At 46.2% G+C, this 23,440-nt stretch overlaps 1 protein-coding gene and 1 pseudogene across 3 annotated transcripts; both read right to left on the reverse strand.

Moving 5' to 3' along the window:
* Positions 1-6,512: 6,512 nt before the first annotated feature.
* FCGR2B (Fc gamma receptor IIb) lies at positions 6,513-23,231 on the reverse strand. 3 transcript variants are annotated; one of them, XM_068966155.1, is made up of 8 exons: positions 23,058-23,231; positions 19,503-19,523; positions 17,817-18,071; positions 12,236-12,490; positions 11,467-11,589; positions 9,241-9,297; positions 7,165-7,205; positions 6,513-7,047 (listed from the first exon to the last, which is right to left on the reverse strand). In XM_068966155.1, the coding sequence occupies exons 1-8, from the start codon at positions 23,167-23,169 to the stop codon at positions 6,961-6,963; spliced, it is 951 nt and encodes a 316-aa protein (XP_068822256.1). In that variant the 5' UTR covers positions 23,170-23,231; the 3' UTR covers positions 6,513-6,960. The 3 variants fall into 3 exon arrangements, with proteins under 3 accessions (XP_068822256.1, XP_068822258.1, XP_068822257.1); XM_068966157.1 differs by lacking the exon at positions 9,241-9,297; XM_068966156.1 differs by lacking the exon at positions 9,241-9,297 and having other exon boundaries at positions 17,817-18,074.
* On the reverse strand, positions 13,914-17,435 carry LOC138073519 (polyhomeotic-like protein 1; annotated as a pseudogene).
* Positions 23,232-23,440: the final 209 nt, after the last annotated feature.

Below are 23,440 nucleotides of genomic sequence, written 5' to 3' on the forward strand. Positions count from 1 at the left end.
GTGTTTGTTAAGAAGCAACTTTAACCTGTGCCCTGATAATGACAAGGTTGATGCTTCCTGTGTTTCTGACAGATGCGCTCATTAACATCACTCATACATAACCTTAAACAACAAGCACAAAACATCACTCAAAAGACAAAATGGTGATTGGAAAAATGAAAAATATGAGATTTATAAAATACATACATACAAAACCTTAGTGATGATACCAATTGCCCAATGCAAATTATATACGTTCAAGCTTTATTTTTTAGAGTAACCTTGTCAAAAAGGTGTTATTGCTCTTTTATGAAAATCTTGTTCTTTACCTCTATGTGTGCTACTTTCTTATGTCATAGCTTACTGGTTTTACCTAAATAGGTTTAAAACATTTTATATTAAATGTTTGCTGAGCTCTTATAGAGGTACTTAAATTGAAGGGTCAAATTAAAATATACAATTTATTATAATCACCATGTTACATAAATAAGAGAGATTTATTTTATTATTTAACTTATAATCCATAAATTATTCCCCAAAGGGTTTTCTAAATGTTTTTTGAAGGGGGTGGAGATGAGGATTGATAAGGTTGTTCAGTTGATAAAATAATAAACTTATTATTGCAGGTATAAAAAAATACAAACTTAGAAATAAGAAAGAGAATATTCTTCAAGGCTAAAAATTATTACAAATATAAAAGAGATTTCAATGTACGAAATAAAAAGCAAACAAAAGGAAACACTTGATCAAACAATCAAAAGCTAACTCTGTGAAAAGATCAATGAAATAGAACTTGGACAAGTCTGATTAAGATAAACAGAGGTAAAAGCTCTCTTTTTAGTATTCAACCATTTAATAGCAGTATTTTGTTCAGTATCTCTGATGTAACGTGGGGATGACCACGACATTTGTGGGGATGACCACAAATCTTGGTCATGTTGTTATAAAAAATAGAGTTACCGGGAACTGATCTTATTTCCATAATGAGAGGAATGCCATTGAGAAGTGAAACAATTTTCCTGAAAGTTCCTGGAAAAGTTCAAGAATTGGAAGAACTAGGTACTATGCAAGATGTGGATCAGGTATGATTGTGAAAATAAGGGGATAACTGGGAAAATCTGTAAAAGGAAAAGTTAGACTCTTAGAGCCTCTCATACTCAAGGGGAGTAGATGTTTCCAGGTCACTACTTTTCCTTCTACCTTTGTTTAATTCTCAGGAGAAACTGAACTATTCACCAAGTATGAGTGATTCAGGTGAACCAAGTGGATTTGAGGTGGAGCACCAGGGGCATCTGCTACTCCAGCTGCACACCCTTTCTTGGACGCCCTGGCAAACTTGCTCCAGCCAAGTCAATCAAGCAATGGAAACAGAGAAAATTCAGGGGAAAGAGGGTTTAACACAACAGCCATCCAGGGAGCCTAGAGTGCAAACAATCCAGATTAGTGCTGAAGAACAGCGATTTCCAAGAAGGGCTTCTTGTCAAAGGGAAAAAAAAAAAGCAAGAAAGAGAAAAACTATTTGGAGCATTTGCCTGTGTAAGAAATAGCATTAAGCTGCCTCAGAAAGTTTTTGAAAAATTGGGAAAAGCTAGTAAGCAATATGGGGAAGGCAATGGCAACCCACTCCAGTATTCTTGCCTGGAAAATCCCATGGATGGAGGAGCCTGGTAGGCTGCAGTCCATGGGGTTGCAAAGGGTTGGACACGACTGAGCGACTTCACTTTCACTTTTCACTTCCATGCATTGGAGAAGGAAATGGCAACCCACTCCAGTGTTCTTGCCTGGAGAATCCCAGGGGCGGGGAGCCTAATGGGCTGCCGTCTCTGGGGTCGCACAGAGTTGGACACGACTGAAGTGACTTAGCAGCAACAGCAGTAAGCAATAAGCACATAGAAAACTAAACACATGATGAAAATGAAGCAGTAATTATCTCGAGGGAAAAAAAAAAGATTGTTCAGGAGGAGAAATGTAATCAGATAATACTATTTGTCTCAATAATGAACAGTAGTCATACAATGGTGATAAAACTATCAGAGCACTGGGTAAGGAGAATGAGAACTGGGTGACCATGGTATAGTAAAAATAGTCTTCATATCCCATAGGAGGAAATCAAGTGAATAATCTCTGACACTTGAAATCAAGAAATAGTTACAAATGCATTATTTGGAAATATGGAGCTAAATTAACAGATGATACAGTTGAAATTGTTGAAAATGCCTCTGGGGGACAGGACTGAGGAGATGCAAGGGAATGGACAAGAATCAGCTATTTCTTGTTATATGCCTTGTGTTCTGTTATATAATTCAAATTATGACTTATTACTTTAACAGAATATTAAAATTTTATTTAAAAACAGAAGAAAGCATTGTCTTCACATATACATTTAAGACATTCACATGCGGGAAACTCACACAGACCACATCACTGTGCAATAAAAGTGGGAAATAACGACAAAAAAGATAGTGCTCATTCCCTTTGGAAATAAAGCAAACAAATAGCATGAAACACTGATCTAAATAAACCTTGAGTTAAGAAAATAGAACAAAAGTTATAGACTATTTAAAGACAAATAGCAATAAAAAAATACCTATTTCAAAATCTCACGGATGTGGCTAAAATAGCAATAAGAGGAAATATTATAGCCTTTTGTGAATGTGTTTAAAAACAAATCCTTAGAACTTAAGAAATAAATGAACAATACAATAAGTCTAAATAAAGTAGCAGAAAGAAATAATCCATTAGAAAACAAATAGCAAAGTCTTGATCATGAAATCAAAAGTCATGACAAGACAAACAAAAAACTAGACAAACATTTGGGAAGCCTGATTAAGATAGACAGATACGACAGTCAAGGTGGTTGACTCTCCCAAAATCATTCCACCTCCAAGTGATTAAGCTAAAGTAAGTTATTCCATTTTCTAGAGATTGGTTTAGGAGTGGGCATGTGACCCAGGCCTGGCCAATAATGATGTGATGGGAAGGTTGCTGGAGAAACATTTTCTCACTCTTAAGAAAGAGACACATAGAAGAGGTAGTTAGCCCTTTTCTTCGTCTAGATCTTTGGACGTGATGCCTGGAACTGCTGTAATCGTCATACTACTAGGCCAAGGGATTGCAGGACAGCACACCCAGAGTCCTGACGCACAGGAGACACCCTGTCTCTGAACTTTCTGTTGTGTGAGATAATACATTTCCCTATCCTTTAAGCCAAATTGAATCTGATTTCCTGTTATTTCCAGCTGAAGTCATCTAACAAAAGAAAGCAAGCCCAAAGCTAGGTATGAGAGAGAGAATATAAATGCAGACACATAGCAATAGTCGCTCAGTCGTGTCCGACTCCTTTGTGACACCGTGGACTGTAGCCTGCCAGGCTCCTCTGTCCATGGGATTTCCAGGCAAGAATACTGGAGTGCGTTGCCATGCCTTCCTCCAGGGGATCTTCCCGCCCCAGGAATCGAACCCAGGTCTCCTGCATTGCAGGCAGATTCTTTACTGTCTGAGCCACCAGGGAAGTCTACAGACATGCAGATTATTACCACAAGACTAAAGAAGATACAGTGTATAGCTGCATATCAATAAACTGGATGGTTTCTAGGAAAGTAACATTTTTTCAAAACTGACTCCAGTGAGATAGAAAAGCCTTATCAAACCAGGAATGACAAGGGGAAAAAAGTTTGTCAAAGATCTAGCCTAAAAAAGTATCCAGCCCATAGGACATGTTTAATACCTATTTATTTTTGGTTGTGCCAGATCTCCATTGCTGTGTGTGGACTTCCTCCAGCTGTGGCAGCAGGGGCTGCTCTCTAGCTGCGGTGCTCATGCTTCTCACTGCAGCGGCTTCTCTATTGCGAAGCACAGGCTCTCGGTGAGTGCGCTTCAGCAGTTGTGGCCCACGGGCTTGGTTGCCCTGCAGCATGTGGGATCTTCCCACATCAGGGATCAAGGCAGTGTCCCTTGAATTGCAAGTCAGATTCTTATCTACTAGATCACCTGGGAAGTCTTCCCGCCCCCACCAGGATATTATAGGAGAATTCTATCAATTCAAAATTAACTGATATAAAAGGAAGTTGAAGGATCCTAGAAACATAAAAAACAGGGCAGATTCAGGCATGTAGGAAGTTAGTCTAATCTGGGCAGTGCCATTGGGATGAATGAACTTCACTTGTTTTCAGGCACAGTGTCACTTTGCTCAAGATTTAAATTCCAGGAAAACAGCTCCTGATTGAGCCAGCTTGGGATGCATGTTCTCTGGAACTAGGGATGCGGTCAGCCCACCTACCTGCATGGAATGAGAGGGGGAATAGAGCTATTTAGTCAAAGGGAAGTCGGGCTCTGTTACTATTAACAGAATCAGGAGAAATCAATGCTGCGTAAGAAAATAGTCCATTATAATCAGATTGGAAAAGTTAGAAATAGTCAGCATTGACAAAGGGGTCAGGAGCTGGGTACCCTAATATGCTTTGGGAGGATATGTAGACTGCTTTTTTAAAGATGAGAGTATCCTTTGAGCCAATGATTCTACTTCTAGGAATTTATCCTGAAGAAATACTCACATATGTAGTCAAAAACATCATTCAAGAGTGTTGTTCACCACAGTACTGTATATAACAATGAAAAATTGGTAATATTTAAGATATTAGTTAAATAAAATATAGCATAGCATTCGTGATATGGAATATTATATAATCCTTAAAAAGAAAATACTTCCATGGAAGGGCTCCATAATATACTATTAATCAAAATAAACTACTTAAGTATATGATCCCATTTATGGTCTTAAAAAACTGTGTGCATACTCAATTGCTCAGTTGTGTCTGACTCAAGAAAACTATAAATATGTATTAGATGTGTATTTAAAAATCCAGAAATATACTCCAAAATTCAACAGTAGTTAGCCACAGAAAAGGAAATAGGATTAGGGGGTGAGAACAAAATGGAACTCTCACTTTTCCTCTTTATATTTCAGTATTACTTGAGTTTTCATGCTCACAATGAATATGAGTTTTTGCCTATGTGTATTTGTAAACAGGCAAAAGTATAACATTATTTAATTTTAAAAACCCATATGCTTATACATTTTATTTATAGATAGAAATGTGGATTGAAATTTTTTAAACATTAGCATTGATTGTTTTTATTTTGTGAATTTATAGGTGATCTTAATTATCTTTTTTGCTTCAGTTCAGTTCAGCTCAATCGCTCAGTTGTGTCTGACTCTTTGCGACCCCATGAATCGCAGCACGCCAGGCCTCCCTGTCCATCACCAACTCCCGGAGTTCACTCAGACTCACGTCCATCGAGTCAGTGATGCCATCCAGCCATCTCATCCTCTGTTGTCCCCTTCTCCTCCTGCCCCCAATCCCTCCAACCATCAGAGTCTTTTCCAATGGGTCAACTCTTCGCATGAGGTGGCCAAAGTACTGGAGTTTCAGCTTCAGCATCATTCCCTCCAAAGAACACCCAGGGCTGATCTCCTTCAGAATGGACTGGTTGGGTCTCCTTGCAGTCCAAGGGACTCTCAAGAGTCTTCTCCAACACCACAGTTCAGAAGCATCAATTCTTCGGTGCTCAGCCTTCTTCACAGTCCAACTCTCACATCCATACATGACCACTGGAAAAACCATAGCCTTGACTAGACGGACCTTAGTCGGCAAAGTAATGTTTCTACTTTTGAATATGCTATCTAGGTTGGTAGGTTTTTGCTTACCTGTATTTTAATTTTATTTTTTAAATTAGCATAGTAAAATAATTTACATATAAATAAAATAAATTGCTACCATGTAATGTATAAATAGAGGGACATACATTGTTACTATAAAAAGGGCATGGGTATGTGAACAAGAAAATCACAACAGAAGAACTCTGAACAGCTAATACTCTTAAACACTCTCATTCTAAAGGCACATATTTTGGCATAAAGTAAGCCCTCAATAACCCAATAATTGCAATTACTATTCCTTATTGTATAGCAATATGTGAATATGAAACCTCATGAAAACTATTCAACAAAGGAAGCTGCTAAATTCTGAATGCAAAAATGTTGCACAATGTTCCTGTTGGATTCCCAGGCAAATGAGACCTCTCTAAGGACATCTCCTGAGGAAGCTGTCAGTCATGTTTCTAACCTCCCGGAACCTCCTCTGAGAAGTTCACATCCTTCTGATAACTCGAACAGAGGAAGAGCCTGAGAGAAAGAGTCAGTAAATCTCTGTTCAGGACTCATCTGAAGTTTGGCTTCCCGAGAACTGGTGTTTATTTGCCATGGGAGGAAGAGAAAGAAGACATGGAAACAAGAACACAAATTCATTGGAAGAAGGGTGTATGGTTTTAAGATGAGGGATACTTGTCCTACACTCCAAACATTTTTCCCCCCACCTCCTGCCCATTACTACCTTCCCAAGATTCTTACCACTGAAAAGAAACAGACCCCAGATCAGTCTATATTCTAATTGGTTCAGTGATTAAAAGATAAGGGGACTGTTGTTTGTGTAGTATTTTATTATAAAAGTAATATATGGTCTGTACAGAAGAATTAACAAAGCAAATGAAAAGCACCAATAATTCCATCCCCAGAAACAATCACTTTTAATATATTGGCATATGTTAGTCTATTTCAACATTTCTGAAATCATCCATGCTTATCTAATTTTTCTCATATAACCTGTAACATATTTCTATGTTGCTGCAATCTCCTAATAAGAGTAATTTACACTGGCTGTGTGAATGTAGAATAGAAGAGTCCTGCTGATGAAATGTGCTGAGGCAAGGAATAAATCGGGAGTCAGTTATCTGAGGCTGTATCACCTGTGAATGTCAGAACAGGGAGCTTCAGGATTCAGAGGCGCTAACTCTGGAAAAGCCATTCTCCTTCTTTAGAACTGCAGTATCCTCTTCTCCTCCCTAAGAGGAGTTCAGGCCAGAAGACACCAGATCCTGGCCTCTACGATTCACTTCCCCAAGTCCCAGGCAAGACAACGAAAACTAAAGGCACTTCTGGTAATCGGACTCTGGTTCTTCCTCTGCAACATCCGGGTGCGAGAGGAGTGAATAGGTGATTGTGTTCTCAGCCTGGAGAAAAGAGAAAGGAGCAGTGAGGATCCATGGAGAGGCCACAGGAATGATGCCGCAGGAGAGGCAGCAGGCTGGAGGAGGGGGAGAAGGAAAAGCAGGCGCTGGAGGGCTCACCTCAGTTCTGGCAGCATCAGTTTCAGCATCAGTGAGACCGGCTGTGGGCAAAGAGAGCAGAGGTGAGCAGGCGCAGTACTATAGCATGGAGCCTCCCCACGCTGCTGCTGAGGCCCAAACCAGGCTTGAGGCAAGGACCACTGACCCCAACTCAGCCCTGCGGGCTGAAAGCTTTGTTCCCAGCCCACCCTCAGTATCCCAGACATGGAGCCCCCACCAGCTACATTAGCAAAGGGGGACAGTCATCTGTACTACACTGTTTTCAGAAAATCACTATTTTCCTTGAAGCTTTTGGGATTGGAGATACTGGGTAAGAGGTGTGTGTCGGGTGGGGTGGGGTGGGGGGTGTTCACTATTAGAGTGAAGTAATTCAGATTTTTTGCCAGCCACAGATAGGACCTTTCCAGTTTAGCCAGATGTATTGGGTTGGCCAAAATGTTCATTCAGATTCTTCTGGAAGCTGGTACAGAAAAACCTGAATGAACTTTTTGGCCAGCCCAATAGTATATCTTTGTTGGAGCTCTGAAGAATCTCATACTCCCTCACATCAAAAAGAAAGAAAGCGTGAGAGTGAGCAAGGGAGGCTGAAGAGACGAAAGAAGGAAGCAAGCAAGCCAGCCAGTACTCTCCTTGGTAAAGATCTAAAACACATCCAAACTTCCTCATGTTTTTGCCAACAAACTCACTTTGCCAGTGCGGAAAGCAGCTCAGTATCTGCAAAGCAGCATTCCTCAGGAAGTGGGGAAGGAGTCTGAGACAATGCGTCTAGTGTCTTCATTCATCTCCAGGACACAAGAAGTCCCTGTATGCCATGCTCCAACTTCTGGAACAAACCATGTCCTGAATCCTCCTTCTAATGCATCCCTCTACAATCCCAGCAACCTAGATGAGCCTTTGGGGAAACCATCAGCCCCAGTGTCTTCCTGTGAAATAAACACCTTGTGAAATATATTTATGCCAGTGGTAGAACCAAGCATCAAAACGGCTAATCCACTTGCGTTCGGACACTTTTTCCTACTTCAATTTGGCCCCGGTGCAGACTCAGGTCCGTATCCCCACTTGGCCTGGCCACAGGACCTAGGGGTCTTGCTCAAAGTGCAGCTGGACAGCTGGGCCATTTTGCTAAGCTCTCAAATCTGTTGGCTCTGCTCTGAGTCATACTCCAGCCATCCGAGGTGGGGTCTTCAAGGGCTTCTTTTTCCCGTCTGTTCCTGCTGTCTGGGAGCCCCCAGAGAAAGCTCCAGGTCCCTCCAAGCTCTGGCTTTAACTACAGTCAGGAAATCGTCTGGAATGCTCCTGCTCCTTTAACATATTGCCACTTGGGCCAGGGTTGATGGGCACTGACTCTCAGAATGTCAGACCTGGAAGGCTTCGAGGTCCTCCAGGCCAATGCACTCATTTCCTCAGTGAGGTGATTAAACCCCAAGAGAGGAAACGACACTCAAGATTCCGTTTTATGATAGTGACCGAGATAGTGCCAGGCCCACATTTAACACACCTACAGGAGTGGGCATTAGATCCAGGCTTTGTCAACAGAGGAAAGCCCGCTAATGTAGCTAGTACACAGAACTTTCTCGGCCTAAAATCTTCTCTTCATGTTCCACTAAGACTTGAGCCCTTACCCCATTGCTCACCCCATCTACTCTTACCCCATCCACAGACACAAACTGCAGCAAATGTAGACTTTATTCCCTTGGCCTCTTTCTCCTTTCCTCTAGAGTTTTCTCTCTTTAATTCTATTTGCCTTAGTCTTTCAGCATCTAACCCCCACCCTGTGCCAGCTCTTCCAAAGCTCCACAGAAAGACCTAAATATCTCTGATGTCCTGCTCTGGAAATAGCAGTTCTAGCCCCAGAAACTCAGACAAGGCCATTGTTTCTCTATCTAGGATAGGTGTTCATCTTCTCCTCATCTCCAGTGAGGTCCTCTTCAGGCCCAGGAGTTAGTCTCAGAACTGACCAAGAGATTTGAGCCCCTGCCCTCCTCCCACTGCCCCCTCCCTCTCCTGTGCTCACAAGCTGCTTCCTGATGCACACGGCAGGGTGTCGCTGAGCCCGCAGAGGGGAGCTGCACTCACCTGGTTCCTCAGGGAGGGTCTCCCCCATTTCCCTGTGCTCAGGGGTTCCTGAGAGAGCTAGGAGGGGCACATGGAGGTTAGTAGGATTACGGGGTAGAACCTAAGTCTTCAGGACCACAGACCAGAGGCAAGACTGGGTTAGAACCAATACACACCCTTCTCCCACAGACATTCCTCTCCTCCCCACTCCCCAGAGACTACCTTAGCCTCTAAAAGGGCTGGTCTAGAGAGATAGAAGTTGGCTAGGTTAATAGTAGGGACTCCTGGGACTGTCAGAAAGGCCGTTCCATTGCAAGGTTCTTAAAAGCATCTCTTTCTTTTTCTCACTGAGTCTGTAAATTTACTTATCACCGGTAACTGAGGTCTTGGCTATGAACCAATTGCAAAGTGCTTTGTGAGGTATGAGTAGTATTATTTTCTTTGTCAGTGGCTCTGAGTCTTTTTTCCCTTTTACTTTCTCTGTGTCTGGATAACTTTAGCACTTTCTCTCCCCAGTAAGCTAGCTTTACGGTCTTAAGAACTGTGATGCTCTGCTTACTTGATTCCTATAGCACCTTCCCTTCTCTCTCAGCAATTTCACCGTAATATTAATACTATGGGGGGGAAGGAGACTGCTTTCCAAGAGCTGACGTTTTTCAGCTGATCAGTGAAGAGATGTTTATTAATCATCGTACTGTGTGGCAAGCACTGTGCTAGGTGCTGATGGGAAGGGGAAGGAAGCATAGAACAAAGAGGCATGCTTACTGCCCGCCTGTGCCCGTTGGAATACAGATTAGTTCTTTAAAGGCAGCCTATGTCAGTTCCATGAACTTTCTGCTCTGCTTCACCTTCTTTTTCTCTGCTTCACCATTTATGGCTTCGAAGGCGTCAAAGTGCTTCCAGCACCCTTCTTACTCTTCCCCTGAGCCCCACCCTAGCCACAGGGTTTCTCACTTCCATGTCTCGGCCCCCACGCCTGGAATGCTCATCTACCCTCTTTGCCTGGTTAACTGCTAGCCTCAAACATCAGCTCCTCCTAATGTTAAAAGCCCGTACTACATGATGCTAGCTGTGTGCTGGGCACTGTTATAAGAGCTGCAGGCTCATTCAATCTCATAACCTTATGAGGCAGGTTCTATTTGTGTCCTCATTTTTCAGATGAAGAAACTGAGGCACATAGAAGTTGAATATAATGAGGAAAAACAACTGTTTTCCTGGAAAAAAAAAAAAACTTTGTTTCCCTGAGTTGCCATCTAAGAATTTAACAGTATGATCACCCTGCTTACTCCCAGAGTCTGAACATTTAAGATAAGGACTTGAGTTTAGGATTCCCGCTGTTAAGTTCTCACTTTGATTTTCCTGGGGCATCTTTCAAAACAACCACTTAGATGTTAAGCCCACAAATATGTTGGTGTCCTCCACCTCAACCACTTCATAAATCAGAGAGGCTTGACACCGTCCTCTCTGCTCACCCATGACCTGGGGCAAAGGGCTGCCACCCCTTCTCATTTCTGGGATCTCTGAGTGGCAAATCTTGTGACTCTACTTCCTTTATGAGAATGTATTTAAACTGTATTTTCAATGAAAACGACCCAGGGTTTTCACTTCCCCAATCTAGGAGTTCAGATGCTAAAGGAGCCGCCAGCCCCGTGTGGGTGGCTCGTGCCTCCTCGTTCAGCTGGTCATGATGTGCACATTCTTAACACGCCAGCTCCGTCTTCTCAACACACAGAGACTAACTCACCCCATGTTACTCAGCTGGTGAGCGGAGGCGCTTAGATTTGGACTGAGGCAGTCTGACCCCACCAGTTGAGCTTCAATCACCATGTAACACTACCTCCCTATGAAGTTTCCTCTAACTGGCCCAGCCCGTGCTGGGTCATTCGGGCTCTTCTATCCCCGTTGTAGCCTATGCATTCTTTAATACTGGTCTTATCCCCTCCAGTTGCTCTCTGTACTATCGTACTGTTTGTACTTCAGTCTTCTCCACAATATTATGGACTCCCTAAGGGCAGAGGCTGAACTGTTTTTTGACTTGGCATCATCCGCAGAGTCTATCACAGTGCTTGACACATAAGCCAATTTGTTCAGGCCTCTTGAATGAATGAATGAATAAATAAAATATGGGACTGTATCTGAATGCTAAGGATTCTCTAGCCCAAAGATAAGGGTTCTAGCCATGTTTGGGGTTAAGGCCTTGGCTAAGAAGGAACTGATAACAAGAGGGGACCAAGAGGAACCACAAACCTGAAATTGGCTTTCTCCTGAGGCGGAACCAGGCTGCTATGGCAGCAACAGTAGCCACTGCAGCAAAACAAGCGCCTATAGCCACAGCTGTCGTCGTTGACGAGGGGTCACTCGAGCTGGACTCTGGGGAAGACAGACCTCAGGACAGGCAGTACCCTCCCTATGCCTTCACCCTCCCTGCCCTCCTCCAATGCGACACTCGCTTCCTCCCCCAACCTCACCTGCACTGGAGTTCTGTGAGTGGGCTTGTGCCTCCCCCATGCCCTTTCGATTACTCTTCTAATCAAATGAAGGCACACTGTTGAGTGTATAAGGTGGAGGGAAGGGTTTCTCTTAGACCATGGGGAGAGCAGAGAGCATGAACCTGATGCCTCCAACACTGAACCCCTAAACTGGTAAGAACATGCTATACCTTTGGGATGAATGGACATATCATGAAACATGAGAAAAAATTAGGAAAACTTCAGTTCTTAGGAATGTCCATGAGCTTTGGGAACTTCTACACCAACGAGAAAGCTCTGCTTCACTGCTGTGCTTGGTGTGATGGGCTTATATTTCAAAGTGGAATAAAAGCCTCATCACCTGTCACCTGAGAGCTGAGGGTTCCAAGCTCTGGACACCATTTATCAAGTTGCTCATACCCTTGCCCTTGGCCCCAAAGCCCAGGTTTGCTACTATGGCATTTCTCAAATCTCCATTTGAGACCATGTGACTTTATTCCTAACTATCCATCTCTTCTCCCATCCTTTCATCTTGAGAGAGCCCCCACCTTGGACAGTGATGTTCACGGGCTGTGACGAGTGTGGCGTCTTCCCGAGAAACGCTGTGCAGTGGTACTGGCCGCTGTGACTGAGGTTGGCGCGTGGGATAGAGAAGTTGGAGCGCAGATAGGAAAATGTCTTGGATTTCCCATCCTGGTAGAACGTGATCTTACTCAGAGGGTGGTTTCTCCAGCTGTGGCACCTCAGCACAATGGGCTCCCCTTCTTGGAACACGAGGCTGGGGGTCTGGAGCAGCAGCCAGTCTGAAAGACACAAAGGGACCGCAGGACCCAGAAGGTCTTGACTCAGATCTGAGACCCAGACCGTTCCTCCGGGGGCCAGTATGTGTAGGGGAGTTTAAATGAGGAATCACACCCCCCTGGTCTCTAATTCTGGCTCCTTCATGCATGCACCCTGTGATCCTGGGTAAATAATGAATTCTTCTGGGGCTCAGTTTCCTCTTATGCGGAGCTAGTCACAATAGCACCATTAGCTGTACTATCTACAGTAGTTGCTGGCACACAGTAGGTGTTCAGATATGCTTGTCTTCTCGTCCCGTCCTGGGAGACGCAGCTGCAGCCCTGTCTGGCCCAAGAGGCCTCTGCAGAAGGATACAGGGGACCTGGAGTGAAATCCCTTCCCTAAGGGAAGGAGGGAGATGAAGGAGAAGCCAGTCAGAGAGGAGACAGCATGTGAGGGGGACACAGCAGAGACCTGTGTCCTTGGGGAAAGTCATGGGCATCCAACAAATATTGGCTTACTTAGCGCATGTTAGTAAATGTGGAATTTCACTTCAGCGGGGACTTTGTCTCAAGGCAGCAGTGACATGAGTGGGCCATTCATTAGCCGGCTGTGTACTTTTCCCCAGTCATTTTAATCATTTTGCTGAGGAAATATTTTTAATTTCTTTATAGTTTAAGGAATAGAGGCTGAGGTAGATACTTATAATCCTGACCTCAGCCCATGCCCTCTGTTTTCCTGAAGCTGTAGGACAGAGCAGAGCTGGAATTGGAACGAAAGGGTAGAAAACAACAGATACATTGAAAGGGAGGAGGGGAATGAAAAAAAAAAAAAAGCCACATGTGTGCCAGTCAACCACACTTAGTCCCTTCAGCAGATCAGAAAGATGCCAACCAAGCCTCTGCATTGGCTGGTGAGCCTGCCGCATATGTGGAAGGAAATGTTCACAGCAGAGGGTGTGAGTGACAAGGAAGAGAAAACCACGGGCCACAGCTACAGTGAGACAATGCAGAGAGAAGGTGGGGGCACCCGGCCTCTGCACTGTCACACAGGCTGGAAATTCCCACACCTAACACTAGGGGCAGTCTTGCGTTCCACCCACTTCCTCCCCAACCACCCTGCGTAGCCCTCCTCTTGAGGAGCTCAGACCCTGGCAAGAAGTTCTACTCCAGGATTAGTGAGCAGTCCTCGGTCTCTAGTCGGCTTCTTTTATACAGGTTGGATTAAGCTAGATGGGAATGCTGAGAACTGTAGAGATTTTTTTAAATGAAGTAAAACTCAGAGAAGATGTCAAAGCTGCTTCCATATAGCACCTGCAACCAGTTACTTCTCCTCCCTGTCTGGGGAATCCCCTCTACAGAAGGAGTACAGCCTTAGAACAGCACTTTCTTCTCAGCAAAGGCTCCACGGTGCCAGATTTTAACCTGTACAGTGGAAGCCTCAGGCTTAGGGTGGTTTGCACAAGAGGACCATCTGAGGTCTCCTTGAGGACAATTCCTTGGTGCAGGTCATGAGGGCAGGGCCCAGTTTCATGTTCATGGCATTCATGAGGTATTCTTTAAGTCATAAAAGGGCATTTCCATCAAACTCCTGGGAACAAAACTCTTCTGCAATCTCCTGGAAGCTTTGTAGAGAAGGAATAAACCTATATACCTCTGCATTGCAAAGGCTAAGATTACTAGACAGGAACACAGGGTCGAGGCCATGAATCCTGGCATAGGCAGAGCCAAATGGAAGTTTCCCAGGCCTCATTTCCCATGCCCAGCTCTCACTGATAAAGGCCCAAGGATGTTGGAGAGAGTGTTTTCATCATAACTGAAATCTCTGAACCCCAGCTGGAGTGCTCCTGACCCCTGCAGCACTGCCCTGGATGATAGCGTGGATGGTGTCAGAGGAGCAGGAGGGTCCATACTGGTGACCACAACATGGTGAGCCTCCCGAAGCTCTTTCATTTTTTCCCTCTTCAGCCAGAACTGGCAGCTACAGCTCACACAGTACCTCTTAGTGCAACTCATGAAGCAGAAAACTCTTGGAGCCGTAGAACTGTTCTGCAGGAGTATACTTCCCACAGTGCTGGAACTTTGGGAGATTTGCCTTCTTTACTGCTGAGTAGATGCGTTGTCCCCTTCACTGGAGCCACCTGACTGATTCTTGTTCAGCACTGTCGGGAGGCCAGTCTACAGTGGCTCATCAAACTCTTTCAGTAATGGAGAACACTGGGAATGCTCCTGCTCAGTCCTGGGTACCAAAGCCCTCAGTTATCTGAGTGAGCATCTGGGGCTTCACAGTGCTTCGCCAAGGTTTGAGTCTCCATTTGTCTGGATTCCATGCCTAGTGTAGAAGGTGGTGCTGATGGGCAGGGGCCTCGGCTGCCAATCCATCGCTTGGTGAATTTGCATTCCCACTGGGCACTAGTTCAGCTTCTTCTCCAAGACTGCTCTCCTCGTCCATGGTCTTGGGCTCTCTGCTGCCTGAGAACCCTTGGCAGGAACTGAACGCAGTGTGGAGACATCATCTCCCTCCTCCTTGCACTGGACAGCCGATGTCTGGGCTTGTCCAGTCAGTGCACAGAGTGTATGAGGAGAACAATGGGGACCTGTGTTGTGGTGGCTGAGGGGCAGTGAGGCTCACGGGTGCTGCTGCTGCTGGACCAACTGGAGGTGCGTCGCTGGGTGGGGGAGTAATGGGACTGACGGTGCTGGAGCTGCAGCCAGTGGTCGAGAACAATCTGCGGTCAGATAACCACTTGTTTCTTCAAGAGCTGGATCTGTTGCTGTTGCTAAATCGGTGAACGGGGCTTGACGGGAGTGACTGAGCTCATCAGGGTCTGGCTGGGAGCAGGTGTGGCTGTCCGAGGCAGGTTCATGTCCTGCCGACCACACCCATCTGCTTCTGCCTCCTTGGCCACTGCACTGTCTGCCTCTGGCTAACACCCCGGGTCAGTCACTGCCTGGATGTAGGCAAGGGCTCCACCTCTCCTGTGCCTTTCCTTGGGCAGCTCCTACCACCACCTATTCCTCATGAGGGCAACTCACCCAAAGGCCCAGGTGTGCGGCCACTTCTTTCTGGACTGAGCCTATGGACAGTGGACATAGCCATGAGCCTATGTCCACTGCCTCCACCAGCTGGACTAAGGTTAGCAAACTGTCCGGAAGTCCTAGAGGGAGCCTGGCAAATGGCCTGGGGTAGGCCAGAAAAGAGGTATTAAAAAGCAAAAACATCACTTTGCCAACAAAGATCCATACAGTCAGAGCAATAGATTTTCCAGTAGTCATGTACGGATGTTAGAGTTGGACCATAAAGAAGGCAGAGCACTGAAGAATGGATGCTTTTGAATTGCGGTGCTGGAGAAGACTTTTGAGGGTCCCTTGGACAAGGAGATCAAACAAATCAATCCTAAAGGAAATTAATTCATTGGAAGGACTGATACTGAAGCTCCAATACTTTGGCCACCTGATGAGAAGAGCCGACTCATTGGTAAAGACTCCAATGCTGGGAAAGATTGAAGGCAAGAGAAGGGGATGACAGAAAATAAGATGGTTGGATGGCATCACTGACTCAGTGGACATGAGTATGAGAAACTCCAGGAGATAGTAGAGGACAGGGAAGCCTGGCATGCTGTAGTCCATGGGGTCACAAAGAGTTGAACATGACCTAGTGACTGAACAGAAACAAAATGGGGAATAGCGTTCCGGCTGGAGCCTTGGGCTGAGACCTGTTGTTCCTCATTGCCAAGTTTTGTACTCAACTGTATCTGCATGGACTCCAGGAGCCTAAGCAGATGGTACCTCCTGCTGGACTACAGCCACTAACAGGCATCAGGATGAGTTGAAAGCTAGAGGCACATCCTGGGCCAGGGTCTGCTTTACCTAGGATTGATTTCCCAGCTGCAGTCTTGGATACATCTAGGCCTGGGATAGGTTGAGGGAGAAGGATGTTGTGATCTCCAGTAGCGAAGACTGGGTCAAAGTTGTAATACCAGAAGAGTTCACTCTGGGATTGGCTGGTGAATGGGGAGGCTGATGCTCTGGACTGACTGACTTGGGCCTGGGTGGCGCTCAGCTGCTGTGTCTTGCTGGCATTTGGGGTGCTGGTCTGCTGCCTGGCAGCAGTTGTGGCCAGCTGGACCACAGCCAGGCCATGCAGCTGGGCCTGCTGAGCTGCAGCTGGACACAAATTGGTGTAAATATTGAGGCCCACAGAGCTGCCCCAGCAGTATCTACAGAGCCTGCCCTGCCTCTTGTTTATAGAGTCCCTTTGCCTTGGACTGAGAGTGCCTTGCCTTCTGTTGGCACTAGTCTCCATGGTAGTGGTCCAAGGTCACCCAGGCTGGTGTTGGGCTCAAGGACGTCATATCTAGCTCTGCACCTAGGTCCCCCAGGGTGGTGCCCACCTCGTGTGCCAGTTGTTCCGTCATCAGTCACAGTGGTGGGGGTGTCTCACATAGTCCTGAGGAGAGGAAGCCCCTCAGCTCCAGCCCTTCCTGGAGGGGCCAGGCAGTGAGGCCACGGCCCTGCCAGGCCACTGAACCTTCCCTTCATGACTGTCTTTTCCTGCTAAGCCCAGAGGGTAAAGATGGCAGGACTGGGACTGAGACCCAGCGGGCCTCTCAGATACTTATGAGGAAAATGTGGCTTTTCAGGGAGGGAAGGGGACTAAATGAACAGTAACAATGACAATATTTATCATAATCACATTGCAGCTGTTTTTTTTTTTTTTTTAATGGAGAAACTATTTCTTGCCAAGAGCTTTGGAAAATCATTGATCTGTTCAACAAATATTTATTAAGCCCTGCCCTGTGCCTGTGGCTGGAAATATAAGGAGATGAAGACACGCGTTTCACCTCAGTTGCACAGAGAGAGGGCAGGGATTAGGGAGATGCAGATTCTCACCAGAACCTCGTGGGGGAGGCAGTGGTATCTCCACTAGCAGGAGAGGAAACTGAGGCTCAAAGGTGAATGAAATCATCATGCCCAGATGGCTAGTAATTCCCTGTGCATTTGACTCTGCCACAAAAATGGGAAGATTTCTATGAATTAGAGATTTTCTTCTGCTGCTCTCACACCCAGATGCCTGTTGGTGGCCTGGTCACCTTCTTGCTCAGTCGGCACGAAGACAAAGGAGCCCAGCATATTCTGAGAAATCTCTTAGGAACTTCCACCTCGCCACTCATACTAAGCCAAGGAGGTGGGTTGAAAAGGGAAATGAGTGGACCAAAACCACTTCAAACAACTCACAGCCGTGCTCTCCAGTAAGTCGGCAACTGCCCTTTCCTAAAAACCTCTGCCGTGGAAGCAGATTTCATCTCTCCTTGTTCTCCCAGACTCTCCAGAGCCTTCCTCCACTGACCAGAAATCACATCCAGATGCACGGGGTCGCTGAGGCTGGTCTGCTCCCTCTGGCACCTGTAGGATCCACTGTCATTGCTGTTGGCCCTAAAGCTGTAGCTGGGCTGGTTCTGGGTGTGGATGGAGCTCCCGTTATGGAACCACGTGGTGAGGTTGCCTGCATAGAAGCTGGTCCCCTGGCACATCAGCGTCACGTGATCCTCCCTGAGTACATTGATCCACGCAGGCTGGATGCTCACCACAGCTTTTGGGAGATCTGCTGAGGGGCAGAGACAGGAGGCAGCATGAGGAAAAGGGACCCCAAGGGCCTGGAAGTGAAGTTGCTCAGTCGTGTCCGACTCCTTACGACCGCATGGGCAGTAGCCTGCATCAGACTCCTTCGTCCATGGGATTTTCTAGGCAAGAGGACTGGAGTGGGTTGCCATTTCCTTCTCCAGGGAATCTTCCCAACCCAGGGATCGAACCCAGGTCTCCCGCATTTTAGACAGACGCTTTACCATCTGAGCCACCAGGGAAGTCCCCAAGGGCCTAAGCAGACCCCCAAATCTCAGATGATGGAAGACTGTGGCCATGCTGCGGAGATCAGGAGAAGAACCCAACCCAGAACAGTTCTGCACCTGAAGGCGATGCCGGTGGCAGTTCTGCAGCCACACAGGGGCCCCCAGGAGCCCAGACTCTCTCAGGGAAGAGAGGATGGGGGTAGGGAAATGGGAGGGGGGCAGGCAAACAGTCCAGAAACACAAGTACCTCTCACCCGAGGAGCTCTACCCAGTTCCTCCTCTCTGTCTCTATTTCTCTTTCTCTCTCGAACTCACACTCAGACACACACACACACACACACACACACACACACACACACACACACACTACACATACATCCTTTGGGGAATCACTTCCCCCACCTCCATAACCTGAGGCACTTGGACACTAGTGGATAAACTGTCTTCCCAGCTGGATAAAGACAAGGGGGCCACCTGGTGGAGGTGCCAGGCTGAGAGTCAGAGGTCACATTTCTCTTCTGACCTGTTTCATTCTTTGTCCTTTAGAAGAGACCTGTCCTGACACCAAAGCACAGAGGAGTCTCTATGGCCTCAGGAGAATAAGAAAGAGTGAGAAAGGCCAGAAGGCCAGTCTAGGAGCCCTGGATTCAGTGACCCAGGAGAGCCCCACCCCCTACCAGTCCTGGGTGGCGGAGAGGTTAGTGGTGCTGAGAAAGCAGTGCCCAGCAGTGTTCACCCCACCCAGCTGCAGCCAGTAAACGGCCTCCTAGTTCTCTCCAGGGTAACAGGCCCTGAGGGCTTCAGATACATGCAAAGTAGATGATTTATCAACCCATGGGGGTAACCTAAGCAGATCATGTGATTCTGCATAGCTTGGGCTCGTGGTTTAGTTTGGAGAGAAGAAGGCAATTGAGACAGAGGACAGTTATTTTCTATGACAGAATCTGTGAGGTCTCATCATAACAGAAGCGGGAGGGCTGAGGCATCTGTGTCCCTTGGCTGCCCACCCCTGGCTTCAGTGGAAGGGAAGCAGGAAGGAGAAGGGGGTGCAGGGCTTCTTGTGGGCACAACTCCTCTTTCCTGGCTCTACCTCAGTCCTGGGTGCCTCCAGAGTTCCTCCAGACAGGGTGCAGGGAGCAGAGAGAGAGGGTGGCTGGGGGACAGAGGAGATGTGGTGAAGTACTTACCAGGTTTCCCAGGAACAGGAGCTGCAAGAGAGAAAGCAAAGATCAGCCTGGTGTTTGGATATGATGATTCATCATTACAGATAATCATCAATCCCAGGTCAGATTCCCTCCGCCTGCACAGAGATTTCCCTCTCTGTGTTGTTCCCTTTCTCTTCTGCGTCACCCATTTCTCCTTCTCAGCTGGGTCTTTCCTACCAACATAAATATGCTCCAGGGTGTTTCTTCAAAAGAACAAAAATCTCACTTGACCCTGCATAGAATTCCAAAAATATTTCCCTGCTCCCTTTCCCAGCCTGATTTCTCCATTCTTTTTCTACATAGGCTCTCCTCATTTCTTCTCTTTCCAATCACTGTTCTTTCCAATCACTGAACCTCGCTAGTCCACTAAAACTTTTCTTGTCAAAATCACCAATGACCTCAATGACAAGTATCCTGTTTCTCTCCCAGATTCCCCCATATAAAGGTATATCTTTACCATCTACCCAGGTATTCATGCCAGAAAACTGCAAATCTTCTTTTATTCCTCTTTCCCAAACCATCTAGCTGTGCACCAATAAATTCTTGTTCATCCTGCTTCCAGTTAGTCCTTACGTGCATTGACTTTAGTCCATGTCCAAACTACTTTTGGCTACCATCAGCTTTCTTCCACCTCCTAACGTAGCTTTTCCCTTCTTCTGTTCCCCCTGCAGTTCATGCCCCACAGAGAAGCTAGAATCATTTTTAAAATAACAAATCAGATATCAACCCCCTGCTTACAAGCCTTCTAGGTTCCTCCTTTGCTCTTAAAGTAAAATGTAAATATTTACAAGGCCACACCTGATACCGTCCTTGCTCACCTCTCCAGCCTCACCTCAAGCTCCACTTTCCCTATTCACTGAATTCCAACAATACCAGCCCTCTTTAAATTCTTCAAACTTGGGGCTTTTCTGTATGCTGAACTCTCTGAACCCACTTCCTTTGTATCTTCAAATGGCTTAATTTTTATCTTGCTTCAGGTCCTAGCCTAAAAGTCACTTCCTCAGAAAATTCTTTCCATATCATCCTGTTAACACAGGCTATTCTCTCATCTCCCTCACAACAACTGTTCTTATCAGAGTATCCTGTTTACAGCTTCATAGCCACTTTCCAATTTATGGTTATGCATTTGTACTTTTTTATTTATTGTTTGTGTCCCTCAGTAGGATGTAAGCTCAAAAAGGGCAATAGCCATGTTAATTTTATTTACCAATACTCTGAAAATCACCCACTGAGTGTTACCTAGGTGAGAGATAAGAGAGTCCAGAGTTGTGATAACAGTAGAAAGTGAAGATGAGGACATAGGCATGAGAGAAATTTAATAGGCAGCAAGAGAGTGGCACTTGATGAGGTATGGGGTTTATAAATGGGTGACCAGGAAAATAGTTAATTGTGCTCACACAAATATAAATGTTAGGAGGAGAAGAACATTTGTGAGGGGGAGATGATAGTTGGAGTTTGAATGTGTTTTGTTTCTGAGCTAACAAATCAATTTGCATGTTTCCAACCAGGAAATTGGAAATAGAAAACTGTATCTACAAAGACAAGAAAGACAGGTTCGGAAATCATTGGCACAGAAGTTAGCTAAAAACCAGAGTGTGCAGAAGTGAAAAGTGACAGTACAGGAAATGGGTAAAGAAGCAGGCCAAGAGGAGGAGGAGAAGAAACAAGTAAGATATGAGAAAAGTAGAGAGAAGTCACCTTCCACTCATTCACTAAACAAACATTAGTGAACATTACATATGTTCACACTCTGTATCGTCACTGTAAGGGAGACAGAAGGCCATCTCTCTTGTTCCCTGATAAATCCCCAGGTCCTAGGACAGAGCCTGCACATAGCATTTATTTAATGTGTAAACAAGGCAGTTTGTGGAATCTTTGGAAAGCAGAGAGTCCCTGTACACACTGTCTGGCTCTAGAGGGACGTCTACCTGTTAGAGTAGGATTGGCGCTTCATTCCGCAGGCAGTGGAACAGCGCTGAAGGCATTGGTGGAGTACAGGGGCTCGCCCACAGCCATAGCTGAAGAAGCCATGGCCTCAGTGTGCAGCATGGATCCAGAGAAGAGGAGACAGGAGCAGTCAAGACTAGACCAGAATGTGTTGTAAAAAAATGAGCTACAAAGCAATGAAGACCTAAATCCTTGGTGACACCAAAGAGGCAAGTGGACAAAAATGCCAGAAGTCTCTCCCAGGAATCTTGCCTAGGCCTCGCATTGATATCACCATGGCAGGGGCCAGGAAGGGTACACCTCTCCAGGCCTGAGCTGCTCCTTGTGAAAAAGGGAGGACGTTCCGTGTGCTCCTTTTCCATGCTATTCTACTTCATTCCGTCTCACTTTGTCATGGGGGAATACTCTGTCTTCCTCATCTCCACCTCCTATCCCAGCATAATCCAGCACCAAGGGCCAGGGCTCCCGGCACTGACCAGATTTTACTATCCATCATAGTATGTAACTTGGAAAATGGCTGGCTGCATGTCTTCCTCTGGGACCACCCTGAAGTGGATTTGACGGTCATACTCCAGAAATTGAGTTTGGGAGGACATTCCTGGCGATAAGGCTCCTCTGCTTGGCCTTCCCTAGACTCTTTCTCCCACCAGCACTATCAGTCCATGGTCCCTAGCCCAGGGCTGAGAACGTGGTCAGAAAGTAGTGCTCAGTCACAGCCTAAGATCCTCTCCTTCTCTTTCATTAGTGATAGGATGCATCGCCCTGTCTGTACAGTGCAAACAGACATGCATGATGTCTCTGGTCTCACAAGTGATGATTCTAGAATTGCCTGGCTTATGCATTCTCTGGTCCCCATTCCCTGGATCACCGAGACCCTCCTGTGCTTTTTCCCAGGTGGATCTCCTTTCACATAAACAGAACTGGCTTCTGCTGTCCGAAGTGGTTTCTGGGGGCACAGAGAACAGCAACTGCTCCCCACCGCAATGTGTTTTATTGCTTCCCCACATCTCCATGGTATCACTGACTCAATAGACATGAGTTTGAACAAACTCCAGGAGATGGTAAAGGTCAGGGAAGCCTGGCATGCTGCAGTCCATGGGGTCACAAAGAATCGGACACGACTTAGCAACTGAACAACAACAATATCTCCTATTTGCCTAAGACATCATCAGCCCTCTGGCCTAAGATTTGGTCCCAGTGAAACATACATTTCTAAGGAAGATAAACACCTTGGGCATCATTAGTCCTTCAAGTCTAGCTCACTGGACTTTCCTCAGAGCTGGTTCTGCATGGGAGGTGGTAGATTACCAGGGACCTTGGTGCCCAGTGATTTTGGGCAAAACACATTAAAAAAAATAAAAATAAAATAAACCCAACTTTTGCCAATTTCATAATTTCCCAGACCAGCAAGGTTGTCAGACTGTGATTTTCATCAGCCTGGCTTTACCCTCCTGACTTTCCTGATGTGCTGCCCACTGTGGTCCTCATCCTTGCCCCAGCTCAGCCCCAACCCAGGTGGCAGCAGCTGACTTGGAGAATCCCACCTGCCCATGGTCCTGCTCCACTGCCCCTGCCGGGCCCCCGCCTCACCTGGGAAGAGCAGAGCTGTCCACAGTAGCATGTGGCCCCAAGGATGCCAGGGCGTGCAGTGAGCTCGGTTCCTCCAGGCAGCAGGGAAGGCTAGGAATGAGGGGATCCCCATCACCTCCTGGAGTGAGCAGGTTGCTCTGACAGCCCAGCACGGCAGGCACTGGTTTCTCTCGAGGCTTGATAGTCCACCCAGAGGGCAAATTCTGCAGTCCAAAAGAGGAAGTGAAAAGAAGTGTTGCTCTATCACTGGCTCCTCCCCTTCCACCCTCTTTCATCTAGAGAGTTCCCTCCCAGAAGATTCAGGGCTTCCCAGAATGAATCTGGCTCCGTCCCACTCCAAATTCACAGAAAATGTAGGAACTGGGAAACAAATTCTCCTCGTC

This window comes from Capricornis sumatraensis, chromosome 2 (genome assembly GCF_032405125.1).
Source record: "Capricornis sumatraensis isolate serow.1 chromosome 2, serow.2, whole genome shotgun sequence".
Taxonomy (NCBI): Eukaryota; Metazoa; Chordata; class Mammalia; order Artiodactyla; family Bovidae; genus Capricornis; species Capricornis sumatraensis.

Coding starts and splice junctions, on each gene's coding strand:
- FCGR2B (XM_068966155.1), bottom strand. CDS start 23,169: ATGGGGATCCCCTCATTCCTAGCCTTCCCTGCTGCCTGGAGGAACCGA. Junction 9,298..11,466: donor CAGGAGAAAGCCAATTTCAG/GTTTGTGGTTCC, acceptor TGCCCCTCCTAG/CTCTCTCAGGAACCCCTGAG. Junction 7,048..7,164: donor CTGATGCTGCCAGAACTGAG/GTGAGCCCTCCA, acceptor TCTTTTCTCCAG/GCTGAGAACACAATCACCTA.